This window comes from Erythrolamprus reginae, chromosome 7, assembly GCF_031021105.1.
Source record: "Erythrolamprus reginae isolate rEryReg1 chromosome 7, rEryReg1.hap1, whole genome shotgun sequence".
Classification (NCBI taxonomy): Eukaryota; Metazoa; Chordata; class Lepidosauria; order Squamata; family Dipsadidae; genus Erythrolamprus; species Erythrolamprus reginae.
Genome location: NC_091956.1, coordinates 39,041,209 through 39,060,304, shown reverse-complemented (window position 1 = coordinate 39,060,304; position 19,096 = coordinate 39,041,209). Strand labels below are relative to the sequence as shown.

Here is a 19,096-nt window from a genome sequence, read left to right as displayed (position 1 = left end):
ACATTAGCAGTTGGACAAGATCCGACATTTCACTTAGTGTGAATTTGTTGTCACGACACGTAGGCAACACAACTACATTTCATTGCTCAGATACATGAAGCACACGATGGACATGAAGTTGTTCCTGGAACCAGAACACAACAAGTATCCTGAATTGATTTGCTATGCAGATTCTGATTGGGCGAGTGACATTGAAACTCGTCAAAGTACTTCTGGTTTTATAATGTTTTTGAATGGTTGTCCAATTTATTGGAAAGTTAGAAAGCAGAAATTTATTTCTTGTTCTTCCACTGAGTCCGAATATGCTTGTGTTTCTGACTGTTGTAATGATTTAATCAATGTTTCTGCTCTCATTAATAGTATCTGGGCTGATCCAATGAAGCCAATTGTTATTATGGAGGACAATACTTCAGTAAAATTCATTGCTGAAGCTGAATATGTGGGAGCCCGATCATGGCACATCGACTTAAGATATAAGAATGCAAGAAAATATGTGCAACAAGGATTTGTGAAACTACAATATGTGCCTACAAATGAACAGATCGCTGACGTGCTGAATAAACCACTGCCAGCTGACCAACATGAATACCTCTCCGAGAAAATGTGCCTTATGTGAACCAATGTCCCTGATGACTACCAAAGAAGAGGTGTCACGCTGAGAATTGCCAGCCACAGAGACATTCAGTAGTTAAAGAGTTAATGTGTGCCTTCCCTCTGATCACACCCCCTCATACATCATTTCCCACACATCATATCATATCATATCTGCCTGCTTACGTAGCAAGCACATTCCATTCTATATCTTCCTCCCTGCAGCCATGCTTTAGGCTGTTTTATAAAGTGTCGGCTGGCACAATTTACTTTTCCTTTCTAAATAAAGTTTTGTTTGTTTTTGATTCCTGCTGTCCGAGTCTAATTAAAAATCCGTCCCTCCAACAGAGGGGAGTTTTCAACACTGTTCTGGATTCTGGTTAGAACTTTGATTAATTGGAAATAAAGCTTACTGAATGCAGAGATTTATAAAGTAAAAACATCATCTTTATTTCTTCTCTCCTCTGTTATCAAACTGTGTTACATGCAGGCAAATTCTTTCATCTCATTTCTTCATGAATCTTATCTTAAGATTTATGGCTAGGCAGCTTTTGTCCAAAGCAATAAAAACAGCTGTTAAATTACAGAGAAAAGACTTAGCTTACTTCGTAGCCACATCATTGCACATCCATTGAATTTATTACAACATTGAAAACTCCGGCCTTCTTCTCCACTGGCACCGGGACATGACGAATCAATCACTTAAGTAATTAACCTGTTCCTCCCCTTAATATTTCTTCCCTGACACTTGTTCTCTCAGTCTTTGCAAACATCTGAAATGCGGATTTAACCATCTATTATCTGTCTCTTTTTCACTGGAGTCTGGGCTCATAGCAACGTCCTGTGGCTGGCCTCCCCCCTGTTCTGCCACCTCTAACCCAAGACCTGCCACTAATTCATAAACAAAATCAGAATCAGAATCTGCAAAATCTTCAAAATCTTCCAACTGACCAGGAGTATATGCAACACTTTCTAGGTAGGTCCAACTATCAACTTCAAAATGGATTCATGCTGCCATCTTTTTGTTTCTCAGCTTGCCAAACAGTATGGGCATGGGGGGGAGAGGGAGAGATTTGAAAGGTCAGATCAGACAATAATATCTCAATATCAGACAATAATATCTATGGGAACCAAAGTCATCTCAACTGATGCTGGCCAAAGACTCGAAGGAGTACCAAGGAGATGCTTGGATACCTGACTGGACAATGTGACCTGTGACAAGGAGGGGAAAGGATATTTATTCCTTAGTTATACAAAAATCACTGGAAATAGTTAGAGTTGGTTTTGCTTTCATGTGTGCCAAAATAATGTACTCAATAAAACAGTTCTTTGAGAAGTCTGATTGGCTTGGAGTGCTGACTTGGTTGGGTTCATCAGTCAGAATAATTGCACATATATTGCATTTTACCAGAGATTGCAAATATTCCTGTAAATATTTCTTATGAGTACATTCAGGATATTTTGCTACGTTGAGTTGAAAATCACTGGTCTTCTATGATGATCTAATTCAACAACCTACAGAGGAGTTCATGTGATATGGGAAAGATGATGATTACAATGGGAAGATCAAAGTTTCATAAGGATATAAAAACCTTTGATTACATATCACAATCACTCTGATAAAGTACTTTCACATTTATCAGACACTTGTAAATAATGGACAGTCCTTCTTTTAATTAGTCCTTGAAAAACAAAACAATTTAATTGTACAATACAATTTAATTGCATTTTTCTGAAGCCACAGCAAACTGGAAACCCCAGAAGAAACCCTTTCTCTGGAAATTTACTGGCACAACAAACCTTGTTGCATGGTATGGAATATCTTGCCAGGTCCATTAAAGGCTGGTAATCTTCTTTGGTCACGTTGCATGGGTCCTTGTACAGAAAAGCCTGTTCAAATAATTTCCATATTCTGAGACAATCTTTATTTCTGCAGAGAGAGGCAAACATGGATTTTAAAAATGGCTGCAAATACACAATGGTATCAAATGGCTGTATCAAAGACATGCAATTGAAGGACCCATTCTTCTGATCCCCAATGTCACCTCATCGTCACCATCATAATTTGACCTCTCAGATTTTATTTTAAAAATACTTCACTTTTGGAATATGTCAGGATGCAAATATTTATTTATTTTATTTATTTATTGGATTTGTATGCCGCCCCTCTCCGTAGACTCGGGGTGGCTAACAACAATGATAAAAACAGCATGTAACAATCCAATACTAAAACAACTAAAAACCCTTATTATAAAACCAAACATACATACACACAAACATACCATGCATAAATTGTAATGGCCTAGGGGGAAGGAATATCTCAACTCCCCCATGCCTGGCGGTATAAGTAAGTCTTGAGTAGTTTACGAAAGACAGGGAGGATGGGTGCAGTTCTAATCTCCGGGGGCAGTTGGTTCCAGAGGGCCAGGGCCGCCACAGAGAAGGCCCTTCCCCTGGGGCCCAGCAAACAACATTGTTTAGTCGACGGGACCCGGAGAAGGCCAACTAGTTGCAGTAATCAAACCTCGAGGTGATGAGGGCATGAGCGACTGTGAGCAATGACTCCCTGTCCAAATAGGGCCGCAACTGGTACACCAGGTGAACCTTGGCAAACGCCCTCCTTGCCACAGCCGAAATATGATGTTCCAATGTCAGCTGTGGATCAAGGAGGATGCCCAAGTTGCGAACCCTCTCTGAGGGGGTCAGTAGTGACCCCCCAGGGTAATGGATGGACAGATGGAATTGCCCTTGGGAGGCAAGACCCACAGCCACTCCGTCTTGTCTGGGTTGAGTTTGAGTTTGTTGACACCCATCCAGGCCCCAACAGCCTCCAGGCACTGGCACATCACTTCCACTGCTTCGTTGACTGGACATGGGGTGGAGATGTATAACTGGGTATTGTTCTGTCTGGGTGCCCCCAGACTTCAACACCAACTGAAAAAAGCAGCCAGACATGCTGGTAAAAGCAAAGGCACTTTATAGTTGGAAAAACAAACACAGAGAAAAACCTGTTCTTCCCAACAGACAGGCTATGAGGCTTCATAGCAGAGTCATGACGGCCAGACAATACAGCAGACTTCTTGCTGGCACACACACCACTGTAGAGAATAAGACCCATGTCTTTCCCCCCAAGGTTTCAGCCTTCAGGGCCACAAGCCAGAGTCAGAAACGCCAAAGATCACAGCCAGGTCCCAGGACTCCCAAAGATAATACTCCACAATACAGGAAGGGTGTGTCTGCCTTTTCAGCCTTTCTGGGGAGAACCACACCCAAACCCAGCTGTTGCCTATTTAGGGCTGGAAATACCTGGCTAATTGTCCCCTTCATTGTGCTGCTCTTCTCTGCCTGAGATCAATGATGGCTTGTGCATTTTCATCCAAGGACTCCAGGCTGCTTGCTGGGGAGAGCTCCACCCCGGGGGACTCAGGCTGTTCTCCCTCTCCCTCGGCCTGATATTCCTCCTCCCCGTCTGCCTGGGCCTCCTCCTCCTCCTCCTGTTCCTCATCCTCCCCCTCTGAGCATGGAGCCGGCAGAGGTTCAGCCGTTCCCTGAGGAGCCTCAGACGGAATCACAACACCATCCCCCCTCGGAAGGCCCCTCCCCATCTGCCAGCGGAGAGGACGCGGTTTCTGGGGAAACCGGGCGTGAAAATCCCGAATAAGGTCGGGAGCATCCAACAATGCTGCTTCCACCCAGGAGCAATCATCAGGGTCCCCCTCCACCCATTGAACCTTGTATTGGAAGGAATCATCCACCCACCGGGAATCCATAAGGGCATGTACCATAGCCTCAGGGAGGTGGTCACGAACACACGGGGCAGGAAACACGGGAACGTTGGGATGGAGCGGACCATCGGGAGGGACAGGGACTAACAGCGAACGGTGAAACACAGGGTGAACCCGCAAGTTGGCCGGCAGGGTGAGCCGGTAGGCCACCGGATTGATCACCCTTTCAACGGGAAAAGGGCCCAGGAACCGGGGATCTAATTTGTGTCTGGGTAATTCGGAGGCTATGTATTTCGTGGACAGCCACACCTGATCCCCCACCACCAAGGGGGGCACATCCCATCTGGAGCGGTCAGCCACTCTCTTGTAGTCCTCCTTGGCCTTATTCAGGTACCTTTTCACCATCTCGTGGACCGCCTGCAGCTCCGAGAGGAAGTCCTCGGCAGCAGGCACCGGAGAATCTAGGAGGGTCAAGGGAAAGAAGCGAGGATGGAAGCCATAATTGGCGAAAAAGGGCGTGAGTCGGGTTGAGGAGTGGCGGGAGTTGTTAAAAGCAAACTCCGCGACAGGGAGGAACCTGGACCAATCAGTCTGGCAATCCGCCACTACACACCTCAGGTATTGCTCCAGTATCCCTATAACCTTTTCTGTGCCTCCATCGGTCTGGGGGTGCTGCGTCGATGCGAGGCATACAGACACATTCAGGGCCGACATCAATTCCCGCCAGAACCGGGCTGTGAATTGTGTTCCCCTGTCAGAGACCACCCGATCCGGAAGCCCATGTAACCTAAACACGTAGCTGATAAACATTTGAGCCGTGAGTTGAGCAGTGGGCACCCTAGTGCAAGGTACAAAATGGACCATCTTGGTGAGCATGTCCATCACCACCATGACTACCGTGAAGCGAGCTAAGGAAGGCAAATGGGTTACAAAGTCAATGGACACAGCACACCAGGGTCTCTCCGGCGTGGGCAATGGTTGCAGTAAGCCTGGCGGGGCTCCAGTCACCCCCTTGGCCGTACGACACCGGACACATGTGGCCACATAGGAACGCACATCATCTTGGATGCGTGGCCACCAGAATGTCCGAGTGACCAGTTCTAATGTTTTGAACAGGCCAAAATGCCCCGCCACTGGACAGTCATGACACTGGGCCATAATCAGGCCCCTCACTGGGCCAGCGGGAACATACAGCTGCCCCCTGTACCGAAGCAGACCGTCTTGAAATGTCCAGGGGGAATTGGGTGTTAACTCCCACACCCTCTGCGCTACAAACCCATCCTCCTGCTGCGCCTCCCGTAAACGGCGACGCAAGTCCACTGGGTCCTGGATCGCAGCCAAAGCTGCAGGAGGTAGAACCGTCTGCAGAGGAGCCGGCTCCTTCGGGTGCGTGTACTCCGGCTTGCGTGACAAGGCGTCCGCTCGAGGGTTCTGAGCGCTGGGAGTGTACCTGACGCGGAAATTGAACCGCGCAAAAAAGAAGGACCAGCGGATCTGTCTCTGGTTCAATTTCCGGGCCATCTGCAGATACTCGAGGTTCCGGTGGTCCGTCCGTACCTCAATCTGGTGACGGGCCCCCTCCAGGTAATGCCGCCAATGCTCAAAGGCGGCCTTCACAGCTAAGAGTTCCTTCTCCCAAATAGTATAATTCCTTTCCGAAGGAGACAATTTGTGGGAGAAGTAGGCACACGGAAACAGCATGTCACCGGGACGATGGGCTTGGAGGAGCACTGCACCAACCGCTACATCCGAGGCGTCTGTTTCCAACACAAACGGCCGAGCGGGATCAGGATGACGCAGAAGCGGTTCCGCCATGAACGCCGCTTTTAGAGCCTCAAAAGCCCGCTGTTCCGCCTCCCCCCAACCAAACGGAACTTGTTTTTGTAACAACCGAGTCAAGGGCGTGGTTAACGTGGCATACCCCAGAATAAAAGCCCGATAGTAGTTCGCAAACCCCAAAAGACGTTGTATGTCCTTCACTCGTCGTGGAGGTTGCCAAGACTGAAGTGCGGCCACTTTGCCCGGATCCATGGAAATGCCACCTGGAGACAAAATGTGCCCAAGGAATTCGACGGTAGTCTGGAAGAATTGGCACTTCTCCCGCTTGGCATACAAATGCTGCTCCCGCAACCGGAGCAGGGCCCGGCACAAAGGGTCCAAATGCAAGGCATGGTTCGGGGAATACACTAAAATGTCATCAAGGTAAATCACCACGAAATGGTCAACATGTCCCGGAACACGTCATTCATTAGATGTTGAAACACGGCCGGGGCGTTAGTGAGGCCAAAGGGCATCACGGTGTATTCCAAGTGGCCATAACGCTTGCCGAATGCTGTCTTCCACTCATCCCCGCCCCGCATCCGGACCAAATTGTACGCACTGCGCAAATCAATTTTGGTGAATACCGTTGCCGTCCGCAACCGGTCCATGAGTTCAGGGATCAAAGGCAAGGGGTACCTATTATGCACCGTGATGGCGTTAAGGCGCCGATAGTCACAACAGAGGCAAAGATCGCCCGTTTTCTTCTTCACGAACAAAACAGGGGCAGACAAAGGGGACTTGGATGGCCAAATAAATCCCTTGGCCAAATTCTTTTCAACAAACTCCTTGAGAGCCACAAGCTCCGGCTCTGACATGGAGTACAAACGACCAGCCGGAAGCTTGGCGTCAGGGATCAAGTCTATGGCACAGTCGTACGTCCGATGCGGTGGTAGCCGATCTGCCTCCTTCTCGTTAAAGACATCGGTGAACTCCTCGAGGCAACGGGGTAACTGGATCGTGGGAACCACGGGGCCATGGGCTGCACACACATGTCGGTGGTGGTCCACGCACTGCGAACTGGAGAAAGTTACCTGGTTCTGGGACCACACCACATGCGGGTCATGTGCGCGCAGCCACGACAACCCCAGCACAAGGGGAAAATGAAGCCCCTTGGTGACATAAAACTGCAGGGCCTCCTCATGAGTTCCGATGTACATCCGCACCGGCAGGGTCTGGAACCGGATGGGACCAGCCAGCAACACCCGCCCATCAATGGTCTCCACGGTTAACGGCGGGATGACAGGACAAAGGGGCAAGGAATGGCGGTGGGCAAAGGCTTCATCCAAGAAATTTGTCGTCGCCCCCGAATCCACAAGGGCCAACGCAGGATACGGCCGAGTCCGTTGCGCAATATGCAGAGTCACAGCGAGCATCAGGTGACGAAACGGGCCGGAGTCGGTAGCCGTGGAATCAGGAGAAAGTGGGATCCCCGCCCGACCTAGTGTTACCACCAAGCCGGGCATCCCTCGTTTCCCGACCGTTCCGGCGACTGAGGACGTCCAGACGAAGGCCCCGCCATCAGAGAGTTCATGACAGGGACAGGGACACAAGGGGTTGTCTCCGGGAACTGCACGGGGGACGCCATTGGAAGCACGGGAGAGCTGGAGGGTACTGGAACGGCGGCAGCCACCGTACTCCGCCTCTTGTGGGGACAAATTACAGCAAAATGTCCCAGGGCCCCGAAATAGAAGCACAACCCAGCCGCCCGCAGACGCCCTCGTTCCTCCGGGGTCTGTCGGGGTCGTGCGTAACTCACGTCCATCGGCTCCCCGACGGCAACACGATCCAACAGGCGTGGAGGCAGCGCTGGTGAAAAACGTCGGGGCGCAGGGACCGGAGCCGGGGTGCCTACGGTCGACAACCCCCGCCGCGGAACAGGTGTCGGTGGAACGCCTGACGCACGGGGGTTGGACCGTCCCGCTCGACGGACTTCCCTGGCCAACAGCCTGGCCTCTATTGCCAAGCAATGCCGCTCCAAAGCGTCCAACGTGCCGGGCATCACCTCATGCACCAGTTCATCTAACATAGTGTCTGATAGTCCGTCCTGAAAGGCCTCGATCAGGGCAGCCTCATTCCACTGGACTTGCCCGGCCAGAGACCGAAAGTCAGCCATGTAGTCCGCCAGGGGGCGCGAACCCTGGCGCAGTTGCTTCAGCGCCCACGTGGCCGTCTGCTCCTGCACCGGATCCGCAAATTGGTGATGCAGCAGGTCACAGAAAGCAGCATAGTTCTGGAGTAGCGGGTCATCCCGAGCCAGGTAAGGTGCCACCCACGACGCTGCAGGGCCAGCCAACAAGCTACACAGAAACGCCACCTTGTGGTCATCCCCCGGGAAGTGCATCATCTGGGCATTGATAAACAGCTGCACCTGGCTCTGGAACGCAGAAAACAGCCACCGGTCCCCCCAGAACTTTTCCGGCATCGCCACAAAACATTTCCTCCTGGGCAAAGGTGCTGGAGGAGGTACCACAGGGGCCGCCTGGGGTGGGGCCAGCTGGGACAAAACCTCCACCTGGCGTTGTAACACCAGGACCTTCTGGGTCAACTGTGCAATGTCCCCTCGCAACTCTGCAAAGACAGCCTGCATGTCAGCTGCAGAAACGTCCATGGTGGCAGGCAAAAACAGGAAGCCAAAAAGCAAAAAATGCCCAACAAGGAACCAGCAGCAGAGAGCAAGAAAAATAAACAACCAAACCACCCCTCCAAAATGAGAACCAGGTGTCTGGTGGTTGGTGGAGTATTATACTGTTCTGTCTGGGTGCCCCCAGACTTCAACACCAACTGAAAAAAGCAGACAGACACGCTGGTAAAAGCAAAGGCACTTTATAGTTGGAAAAACAAACACAGAGAAAAACCTGTTCTTCCCAACAGACAGGCTATGAGGCTTCACAGCAGAGTCATGACGGCCAGACAATACAGCAGACTTCTTGCTGGCACACACACCACTGTAGAGAATAAGACCCACGTCTTTCCCCCCAAGATTTCAGCCTTCAGGACCACAAGCCAGAGTCAGAAACGCCAAAGATCACAGCCAGGTCCCAGGACTCCCAAAGATAATACTCCACAATACAGGAAGGGTGGGTCTGCCTTTTCAGCCTTTCTGGGGAGAACCACACCCAAACCCAGCTGTTGCCTATTTAGGGCTTGAAATACCTGGCTAATTGTCCCCTTCGTTGTGCTGCTCTTCTCTGCCTGAGATCAATGATGGCTTGTGCATTTTCATCCAAGGACTCCAGGCTGCTTGCTGGGGAGAGCTCCACCCCGGGGGACTCAGGCTGTTCTCCCTCTCCCTCGGCCTGATATTCCTCCTCCCCGTCTGCCTGGGCCTCCTCCTCCTCCTCCTGTTCCTCATCCTCCCCCTCTGAGCATGGAGCCGGCAGAGGTTCAGCCGTTCCCTGAGGAGCCTCAGACGGAATCACAACAGGTATCATCGGCGTATTGATGATACCTCACCCCATGCCTTTGGATGATCTCACCCAGCGGTTTCATGTAGATATTAAATAGTAAGGGGGAGAGGACCGACCCCTGAGGCACCCCACAAGGGAGAGACCTAGAGGTCAACCTCTGACCCCCCACTAACACCGACTGCAACCGACCGGAGAGGTAGGGGGAGAACCACTGAAGAACAGCGCCTCCCACTCCCAACCCCTCCAGTGGGCACAGAAGGATACCACGGTTGATGGTATCGAAAGCCACTGAGAAGTCAAGAAGCACCAAGACAGAAGGACAAGCCCCTGTCCTGGGCCCGCCAGAGATCATCCATCAACGCGACAAAAGCAGTTTCTGTGCTGTAGCCGGGCCTGAATCCAGACTGCTGAGGACCTAGATAATCGGCTTCTTCCAAGGCCCGCTGGAGTTGGAGCGCCACCACCTTCTCAACAACCTTCCCCATAAAGGGAAGGTTGGAGACTGGATGGTAGTTATTAAACACGGCTGGATCCAGGGAAGGCTTCTTGAGGAGGGGGCGCACAAGTGCCTCCTTATAAAGGGCTGGAAAGGACCCCTCCCAAAGGAGGTGTTGACAATCTCCTGGGCCCAACTCCGTGTCACCTCTCAGCTGGCCGAAACCAACCAAGAGGGACACGGATCCAGTAGACAGGTGGCCTGACTCACAGCTCCAATGGCCTTGTCCACCTCATCAGGTGTCACCAAGTCAAACTCCTCCCAGGCTGATGGACAAAGACATTTAGCCCCAGTCACCTTGACTGACTCATTGTCAGCCGATACTGCTATGCAATTGGAGTCGAGATCAGCCCAGATCCGAGCAAGTTTATCAGTGAAAAATGGGTTAAATTCCTTGGCACTACCCTGCAAGGGCTCCCCAACTCCCCCCTGATTTAGAAGGGAGCGGGTCACCCTAAACAGAGCAGCCGGGTGGGATTCCGATGATGCAATCAAGGCGGCATGGTACGCGCATCTTGCCACCTTGAGCGCCACTTTGTAGGTCTTAATAAAAGCTCTTACAAGTGTTCAGTCGGACTCAGACTTACTCTTCCTCCATCACTTCTCTAGACGTCTCTTTTGGCATTTCAACTCTCAGAGCTCCTCGTTGAACCATGGAGCTCTACGGGGTCTAGTGCCACAGAGAGGTCACAATGGCGCAATTCGGTCGAGAGCCTCCACTGCAGCCTTGTTCCAGGTCTGAGCAAGAGACTCTGCCGAGCTGTGGACGAGTGAATCTGGTAAAACCCCAAGTGCCCTCTGAAAGCCCTCAGGGTCCATCAGGCATCTGGGGCGGAACCGCCTAATCGGTTCCGCCTCCCTGCAGGGGAGGATTGGAGCCAGAAAATCAAGCTGCAGTAGAAAATGGTCTGACCATGACAAAGGCCATGCTTCTAAGCCCCTTAGTCTCAGACCATTATTCAATTGCTCCAAGAGGAATATCATGTCGGGGGGTGTCCACCCTCATGAGTCAGACCCTGAACTACTTGAGTCAGGTACATGGCTGTCATGGTGGCCATGAACTCCTGTGATAATCCAGAGGAACCGCTGAGTGACGGCAGACAGTAGAATTTGTTAGCAACTTATTAAACAGCTGCCTCTTTATTTGGTATCACATATCTACTTCATGTTCACAGGAAACAAATCAATCAAAAATTAAATGATAAATGTATCAAAATATATCAAAATCTCCTTCCCTCTAAAAAATGTCAACATCCTGGTATCATTTTCCTGGGCATTTTCTTGCATCTCAGAAGCCTTGATTAAAAGTACCAGTGCTGGTGGGATATTGAGACCAAAATAATAGAATAACAGAGTTGGAAGTTGACTTGGAAGTCTTCTAATCTAACTACTTGCTCAAACTGAACACTCTATACCATTTCATACAATGGACTGTCAAATCTCTTAAAAACTTAACTAATGATGAATACTTACAACTTCTTAAGGCAAGCTATTCCAGTGACTAATTGTTCTCACTCTTAGGAAATTTCTCCTTAATTCTAGGTTGGGTCTCTCCTTGATTAAAAGACAACCAGAAAATTAATGCAAAATGGAACATTAGAGAGAGGAAGAGTTAATGAAGGCAGGCAGGTTAGTAAAAAAGTTTCACAAGAAATATACTCAGAAACCCAGTATTTCTGGATACAATACAGTATGGTTGACAGAGGAATTTTGAGAATGAAGGTGCCTGAGATTTGCTTTAAAACTTGAATTTAGCAAGGGAAAGAGATGCTGGAAGAGCTAAAATATACTTCAGCATTTTAGCGGCGGAGGGTGTGATGGATTTATAGCATCCATTTGGATTTTAAAGAAGTGCTTGGAGGAGTTGGAAGCAAAGAGACTAGCAGCTGTTCTGGTTTCTGGTAGAAATTTAGCAATTACAAATAACTCTTATTAAATGCATTATTTCATGAATAAAGAAACTCCATTTATTTCTCTGCTCTTCTGGAATTCAAACACATTTCATACAGGCACTTATCTGTTGGTCCGTTATCTCCCTTAGCGGCATTTCTCACATTCTTTCTCCTTCTCCATTTAACAAGATTTATTTTCCTAACAGCATGATTTCTAAAACAGCAGTCCTGACTGTTAATCAACACAGAATACTTTTGCTTACTTGGGAGCAGCCAGAAAAACCTCAATTTTTCTCTTCGGCAACGTTGAAACTCCATCCTTCTTCCCCACTAACCCCCTGACGTGCCAAATACATCACTACAGTATTTAACCCATTCCTCTCCTTAATATCTTCTTCCAGACACCTGTTCTCTACGTTTTTGGGCCCTTCTGAATTTAGGGTTAACCCAGCGAGCGTCTGATTCTCCCTCCCTAGATCCTGAACTCATAGCCCCATCCTGTGGCTGGCCTCCCACCTGTTCTACTACATGTAACCCCGGTCCCCCCACTAATTCATAAACACTATCTGAATCCGAGTCCTCAGTATCTTCATCATCCTCTAACTGACCAGGAGTATGTACAACAGCAGCTGAAAAATATTTTTGTAAAAAAAGAAAATTGGCTTGCTTTTGAGGGTATTGGATTACTAGATTATTGGATCATTGTTTGATTTTTGTTGACTTTTGAAATAGGAAGAAATACCGTTTATAAAGCCATACACTATGGATTGCCCTATATTCTTACTTTTTTGGGAGAGTACTGCCATCTAGTGGATATGATGAGCGGTTAAGGCTATATTTTAAAGGTTAAGCTTTTATTGCTGCCTTACCAATAACCTTGGGCTGATTAAAATTTTCCATAACAAGTCCGTCTAGTGGGAAAGTAAGAACTCTGTTATTTTGTTGCATTGGGACATTTTGTTATTTTTTTATTAGGACACTGCAAAAGAACCTTTTGGCCTTTATTTATCTTTTTTCTGCCCTTTGGCAATTCTTATTTTTATTTTTAAATTTATTGTTCTTTAGTAATAAGATTTGAAGTTTTTCTTCTTCTTTCATTGTTTTTTCCCCTCCCCTATTTTTCCTTTTTGGATGTGTGGATTTTTCCTGGGACTCTCTTTTTTTTTGGATTTTTTTTTCTTTCCTTGTCTTGTGGGATTTTTTGGTCTTTTTGGTTGCTGGGAGTTTTTCTCTTCAAGATTACTTTTGTGGGTGTTCTTTGGAACAACGGGGTTGTTTCCCCTCTGGATTACTTTTGTAGATGTTCTTTGGGACACCAGGGTTTCTCTCCTTGTGAATTACTTTTGCAGGTGTTCTTCGGGACACCAGGGTTTCTCCCCTTGTGGATTACTTTTGCGAGTGTTCTTTGGGGCACCGAGTTTGTTTGTTTCTGCTTGATCAATTGAATTGAATAATGATGGCAAAGAGATCACCTTCACATTCTACAAGTACACCACCATCATCTTCATCTATTGGGGAAAAGCTGACATAGCAGATATTAAAACTATGTTTCAAACTTTAAATGAAGGTTTCAAATCCCTTAAAGAGGAGTTTCGTTCAACAAACGAAAATTTGAATCAGATGAATGAAAATGTAAATTAGATGAAAGCAGAAAAGAAAAAAAAAGAAAAAATGATCAGCGTTTGCAAAAGATAGAAGAAAAGGTAGAAAGGCATGATTCAAAACCAGGGGAGCTGGCTATGGTTAACAGAATTCAGGAAAAGGCTACTAACATTATAACCCGGTTCCGGTTGAGCAGTGAGGAGAATGGTGGGTCTGCTGCTCCTCTGAAACGACGGTAAATCGTCAGGAAATGGGTCAGTCCAGGTCCGAGACGGTCAGAGATAGGTCAGAGTCCAGTGCCTACTTTGTCCCTCTATTTTTAAGAACTTGAGGGTTGGGAATGTTTCCGCCTGTTGGAGGGACGCCGAGAAAGACCGCGGCAAGGAGAAGTGGCCGATTGAGGCATGGAAATGGCGGCGGCGGCTGGCGGAGCCTTGCGGAAGATGCAGCCTGTGTGGGAGAGGAGAGGACGGAGGAAAGCAGCCTGTGTGGGAGAGGATGGAGGAATGTCTAGCTGCTGCTGCAGGGGTCCGAGGGGAGCCGAGAGAGAGCGTGGCGCTGGAAAAAACATCTAGCCGGTGCGGAGGATGGCGACGGGACCGGGCAGAGGATGGAGGGTCGCGGCACCGAAGGAAGTGTTGAGAGGAATTGAGGGGAGTGAGAGGAGTCGAGCCCCCGTTCAGACTCCCAGCCTGACTCCGGAGGTGAGAGGTCCGGTGTGGACTGGGAACGGCGGACACGACGTGAGGACGAGAAACGGCGGAGGGGATGAAGCCCGTTGGCGGGGAACGACTGCAGACGTGAGGGGCAATGTTTTTGCCCCCCCCCGTATGGCACCAGTGGGTGGGAGCTACTGGGGGCCAGGGGGAGACTATGGTGAGGATTATGCTATCAACCTCCCTCCCCCCCCCTTTTCCCCCTCTCAACCTTAATTCCTGATCTGTTTGTACCATCCTGATCTGTTTGTACCATCACCGAAGAACTATGCCCCCTTGTGGATTATCGATTAATTGAAGAACTATGCCCCCTTGTGGATTGACTTAAAAAGACAACTATAAAGACAGGAGATTAAGACCAAGACTCTTTAAACTAAACTAAATTAAATTTAAGACCTAGACCCAAAGACCAAAAGAACATCATACCTGGACTGATGGATTCCTGATGATTAAAGAATGTTTTAAGATCTGATTTTATAACATCAAAATCAATTTATATATTTATATGATTTTTTATCTTACATTTTATATATTTATAGATATTTTTAATGTTATTGTTTTTTTATTGCTATTACGGCTATTTTATATTGTTATTAATTTAATTGTTTTTTAATATAACGGGGTTCTAAATTAAATGGATGATTGGGATAAATATGCTTGTGGCTATGAGTGGAATGACTGGCATAATGATTGGGTTGGCGGGGGTGGGTGGGGTTATGGTATGGATGAGATGATTGATAGTAGTATGAATGATAGATTTGGCCCACCTGACGCCCGGGAGACAGGAGAGGAGGGGGCACCGATCTCTGGGGTGGCAGAGGGTCGGAATATTCCTGTGTTGCTGGGGAGAGGCAGATACGGCGGGGGTCACAGAGTTAGCCGTTCCAGGGGAACGAGGGACCGTTGCTTAATAACGGTCCCTTGTTCCGGCTCTGTGAACCCAATCTTGGGTACTGGTGATGAGTGTAACTCTGGCCCTGGGCTCAGGTTGCTGCTGTTCAATGCCAGGTCAGTGGTAAATAAAGCTCTCCTCATCCGGGACCTGATCCTGGATGAGGAGGCCGACCTGGCTTGTATTACTGAAACCTGGCTGGGCCCGGAGGGAGGTGTTCCCCTCTCTGAAATTTGCCCAGCCGGGTTTCAGATATGGCATCAACCTCGACCCCAGGGAAGGGGGGGAGGAGTGGCTATTGTTGCCAGGGAGAGCCTTTGCCTGCGTGGACTCATTGCTCCGGAAATTGCGGGTTGCGAGTCTCTCTTGATGAAGTTGGACTTAGGGGTTCAGGTGGGCTTATTTCTCACGTACCTGCCTCCCAGCTGCGTGTCAAAAGCCCTGTCTGTGCTACTCGAGGAGGTAGCCGGGTTGGCGGTGGAGTTCCCCGGACTTATTGTCCTGGGGGACTTCAATCTGCCGTCACTCGGCGAAACCTCTGGGTTGGCACAGGAGTTCATGGCCACCATGACAGCCATGGACCTGACTCAAGTAGTTCAGGGTCCGACTCACGAGGGAGGGCACGCACCTGACATGGTATTCCTTTCTGAGCAACTGAGTAATGGTCTGAGACTAAGGGGCTTAGATGCGTTGCCTTTGTCATGGTCAGACCATTTCCTACTACGGCTTGACTTCCTGGCTCCAATCCTTCCCCGCAGGGAGGCGGAACCAATTAAGATGTTCCGCCCCAGACGCCTGATGGACCCTGAGGGCTTTCAGACGGCGCTTGGGGTTATACCAGAGGCACTTGTCCACAGTTCGGCAGAGTCTCTTGCGGAAGCCTGGAACAAGGCCGCAGCGGAGGCTCTTGACCGGATTGCGCCTTTGCGACCTCTCCGAGGTGCTAGACCCCGTAGAGCTCCATGGTTCAACGAGGAGCTCCGGGAGTTGAAACGCCAGAAGAGACGTCTAGAGAAGCGATGGAGGAAGAGTAGGTCTGAATCCGACCGAACACTTGTAAGAGCTTTTATTAAGACTTACAAAGTGGCGTTCAAGGCGGCAAGATGCGCGTACCATGCCGCCTTGATTGCATCAGCAGAATCCCGCCCGGCCGCTCTGTTTAGGGTGACCCGCTCCCTTCTTAACCAGGGGGGAGTTGGGGAGCCCTTACAGAGTAGTGCCAAGGACTTTAACACGTTTTTCGCTGATAAAGTCGCTCGGATCCGAGCCGACCTCGACTCCAATTGTAAAACAGAGTCGAATGACAACGAGTCAGTCGAGGTGACTGGGGCACGTACTTGTCCACCTGTCTGGGAAGAGTTTGATCTGGTGACACAGGAGATTACCAACGCTTCCTTGGGGAGGGGAGTTTTTCCATCACTCTATAAAGAAGCGCTTGTGCGCCCCCTCCTCAAGAAGCCCTCCCTGGACCCAGCCGTACTTAACAACTATCGTCCAGTCTCCAACCTTCCCTTTATGGGGAAGGTTGTCGAGAAGGTGGTGGCACTCCAGCTCCAGCGGTCCTTGGAAGAAGCCGATTATCTAGGTCCCCAGCAGTCGGGTTTCAGGGCCGGTTACAGCACGGAAACCGCTTTGGTCGCGTTGATGGATGATCTCTGGCGGGCCCGGGACAGGGGTTTATCCTCTGTCCTGGTGCTCCTTGACCTCTCAGCAGCTTTCGATACCATCGACCATGGTATCCTTCTGCACCGGCTGGAGGGGTTGGGAGTGGGAGGCACTGTCCTTCAGTGGTTCTCCTCCTACCTCTCTGGCCGGTCGCAGTCGGTGTTAGTGGGGGGCCAGAGGTCGACTCCTAGGTTTCTCCCTTGTGGGGTGCCTCAGGGGTCGGTCCTCTCCCCCCTGCTATTCAACATCTACATGAAACCGCTGGGCGAGATCATCCAAGGACATGGGGTGAGGTATCATCAATATGCGGATGATACCCAGCTTTACATCTCCACCCCATGCCCAGTCAACGAAGCGGTGGAAGTGATGTGCCGGTGCCTGGAGGCTGTTGGGGCCTGGATGGGTGTCAACAGACTCAAGCTCAACCCGGATAAGACGGAGTGGCTGTGGGTTCTGCCTCCCAAGGACAATCCCATCTGTCCGTCCATCACCCTGGGGGGGGAATTATTGACCCCCTCAGAGAGGGTCCGCAACTTGGGCGTCCTCCTCGATCCACAGCTCACATTAGAACAACATCTTTCAGCTGTGGCGAGGGGGGCGTTTGCCCAGGTTCGCCTGGTGCACCAGTTGCGGCCCTATCTGGACCGGGACTCATTGCTCACAGTCACTCATGCCCTCATCACCTCGAGGTTCGACTACTGTAATGCTCTCTACATGGGGCTACCTTTGAAAAGTGTTCGGAAACTTCAGATCGTGCAAAATGCAGCTGCGAGAGCAGTCATGGGCCTACCTAGGTATGCCCATGTTTCACCATCACTCCGCAGTCTGCATTGGTTGCCGATCAATTTCCGGTCACAATTCAAAGTGTTGGTTATGACCTTTAAAGCCCTTCATGGCATCGGACCAGAATATCTCCGAGACCGCCTCCTGCCGCACGAATCCCAGCGACCGATTAGGTCCCACAGAGTGGGCCTTCTCCGGGTCCCGTCAACTAAACAATGTCGGTTGACGGGCCCCAGGGGAAGAGCCTTCTCTGTGGCGGCCCCGGCCCTCTGGAACCAACTCCCCCCGGAGATTAGAACTGCCCCTACTCTTCCTGCCTTCCGTAAACTCCTTAAAACCCACCTTTGCCGTCAGGCATGGGGAAACTGAAACATCTCCCCCTGGGCACGTTTAATTTATGCATGGTATGTCTGTGTGTGTGACTGTTAGCATATGGGTTTTTTTAAATATTTAAATATTTTAAATTTGCCTGATTGCTTATGATTTGTTTTTACATGTTGTGAGCCGCCCCGAGTCTTCGGAGAGGGGCGGCATACAAATCTAAGTAATAAATAAATAAATAAATTATTTTGGAAGTCATCCATAGTGAATTGTAGCTGTGTTTTCAAAATATTTTGGAAGAAAGAGGTGAAGATTTGTGTGATATAATTGCTGAAGCACTATCAGAACTTTTAGAAGAACAAAAAGAAAAAATACTCAATGATATTGATGAGGTTTACAGGGTAAATAGGAGATTTGCAATGAAGAATAACTTACCGAGAAACGTTCATGTAAGATTTAGTAAAAAGGCATGTAGAACCCAACTACTGCAAACAATGAGAAATATGACACTTAAATATAGAGAAAAGGAAATTACTATTTTGAAACAAGTGCCGAGGAAGGTGAGAGAACTAAGAAGAGAACATCAATTTTTGACAAGAAAACTTAATGAAAAAGGAGTAAATTTCAGATGGCTGGTTCCTGAAGGCATTTTTGTATTTTGATAAGGACAAAGATATAGATTAGATACAGTTAACAAAGCTGAAATAGTATTTAGGCAAAATTTTGTTCAGACAGAATGAGCTGAGAGAGAACTACAAGTTAAAATAAAAGGAACAGAAAAAGTTCAACTATCACAAGCAGCAGGAGAACTACTGGAACTGACTGATGAACATTTATTGGACATAGTGGCAGGGGGCTCTGAACCAATGCCAATACCACCACTTGAAAAAATTGCAATCTCAGAAGAATGGGAAAAGCAACCAACGGCTAAGGAACAGAGAGAAAAAGTCGTGACAAGATCAATAACAGAGAGACAAAAGCCTTAAGAGAGGAAATATAAATAAAGAAATATGGATCAACAGATTAAATGGATGTCAATGAATATTAATGGACTTAAGTCATCGAATAAGAGGAATAAAATATTTACTAAACTTAAAAAATTAAATATCAACATAATCTGCTTACAAGAAGTACATGTTAAAAATCAACATAAAAGGCTTTTGGAAAATAAATCTTTGGGAGAAC

At 48.7% G+C, this 19,096-nt stretch overlaps 2 protein-coding genes across 3 annotated transcripts in view; both read right to left on the bottom strand.

The window, feature by feature from the left end:
* Positions 1 to 19,096, bottom strand: part of LOC139170329 (ADP-ribosyl cyclase/cyclic ADP-ribose hydrolase 1-like) — a 185,842-nt gene that overhangs the window by 109,327 nt on the left and 57,419 nt on the right. For both annotated transcript variants that reach the window (XM_070757370.1, XM_070757371.1), the window contains exon 2: positions 2,392 to 2,521. In XM_070757370.1, the coding sequence (XP_070613471.1) occupies positions 2,392 to 2,521 (130 nt within the window). The remainder of the gene's footprint in view (positions 1 to 2,391; positions 2,522 to 19,096) is intronic.
* LOC139170328 (uncharacterized) overlaps positions 11,913 to 19,096 on the bottom strand; it is a 355,966-nt gene continuing 348,782 nt past the window's right edge. The window contains exon 2 of the mRNA XM_070757369.1: positions 11,913 to 12,194. The gene's annotated coding sequence lies outside the window, so the exon portion shown is untranslated. The remainder of the gene's footprint in view (positions 12,195 to 19,096) is intronic.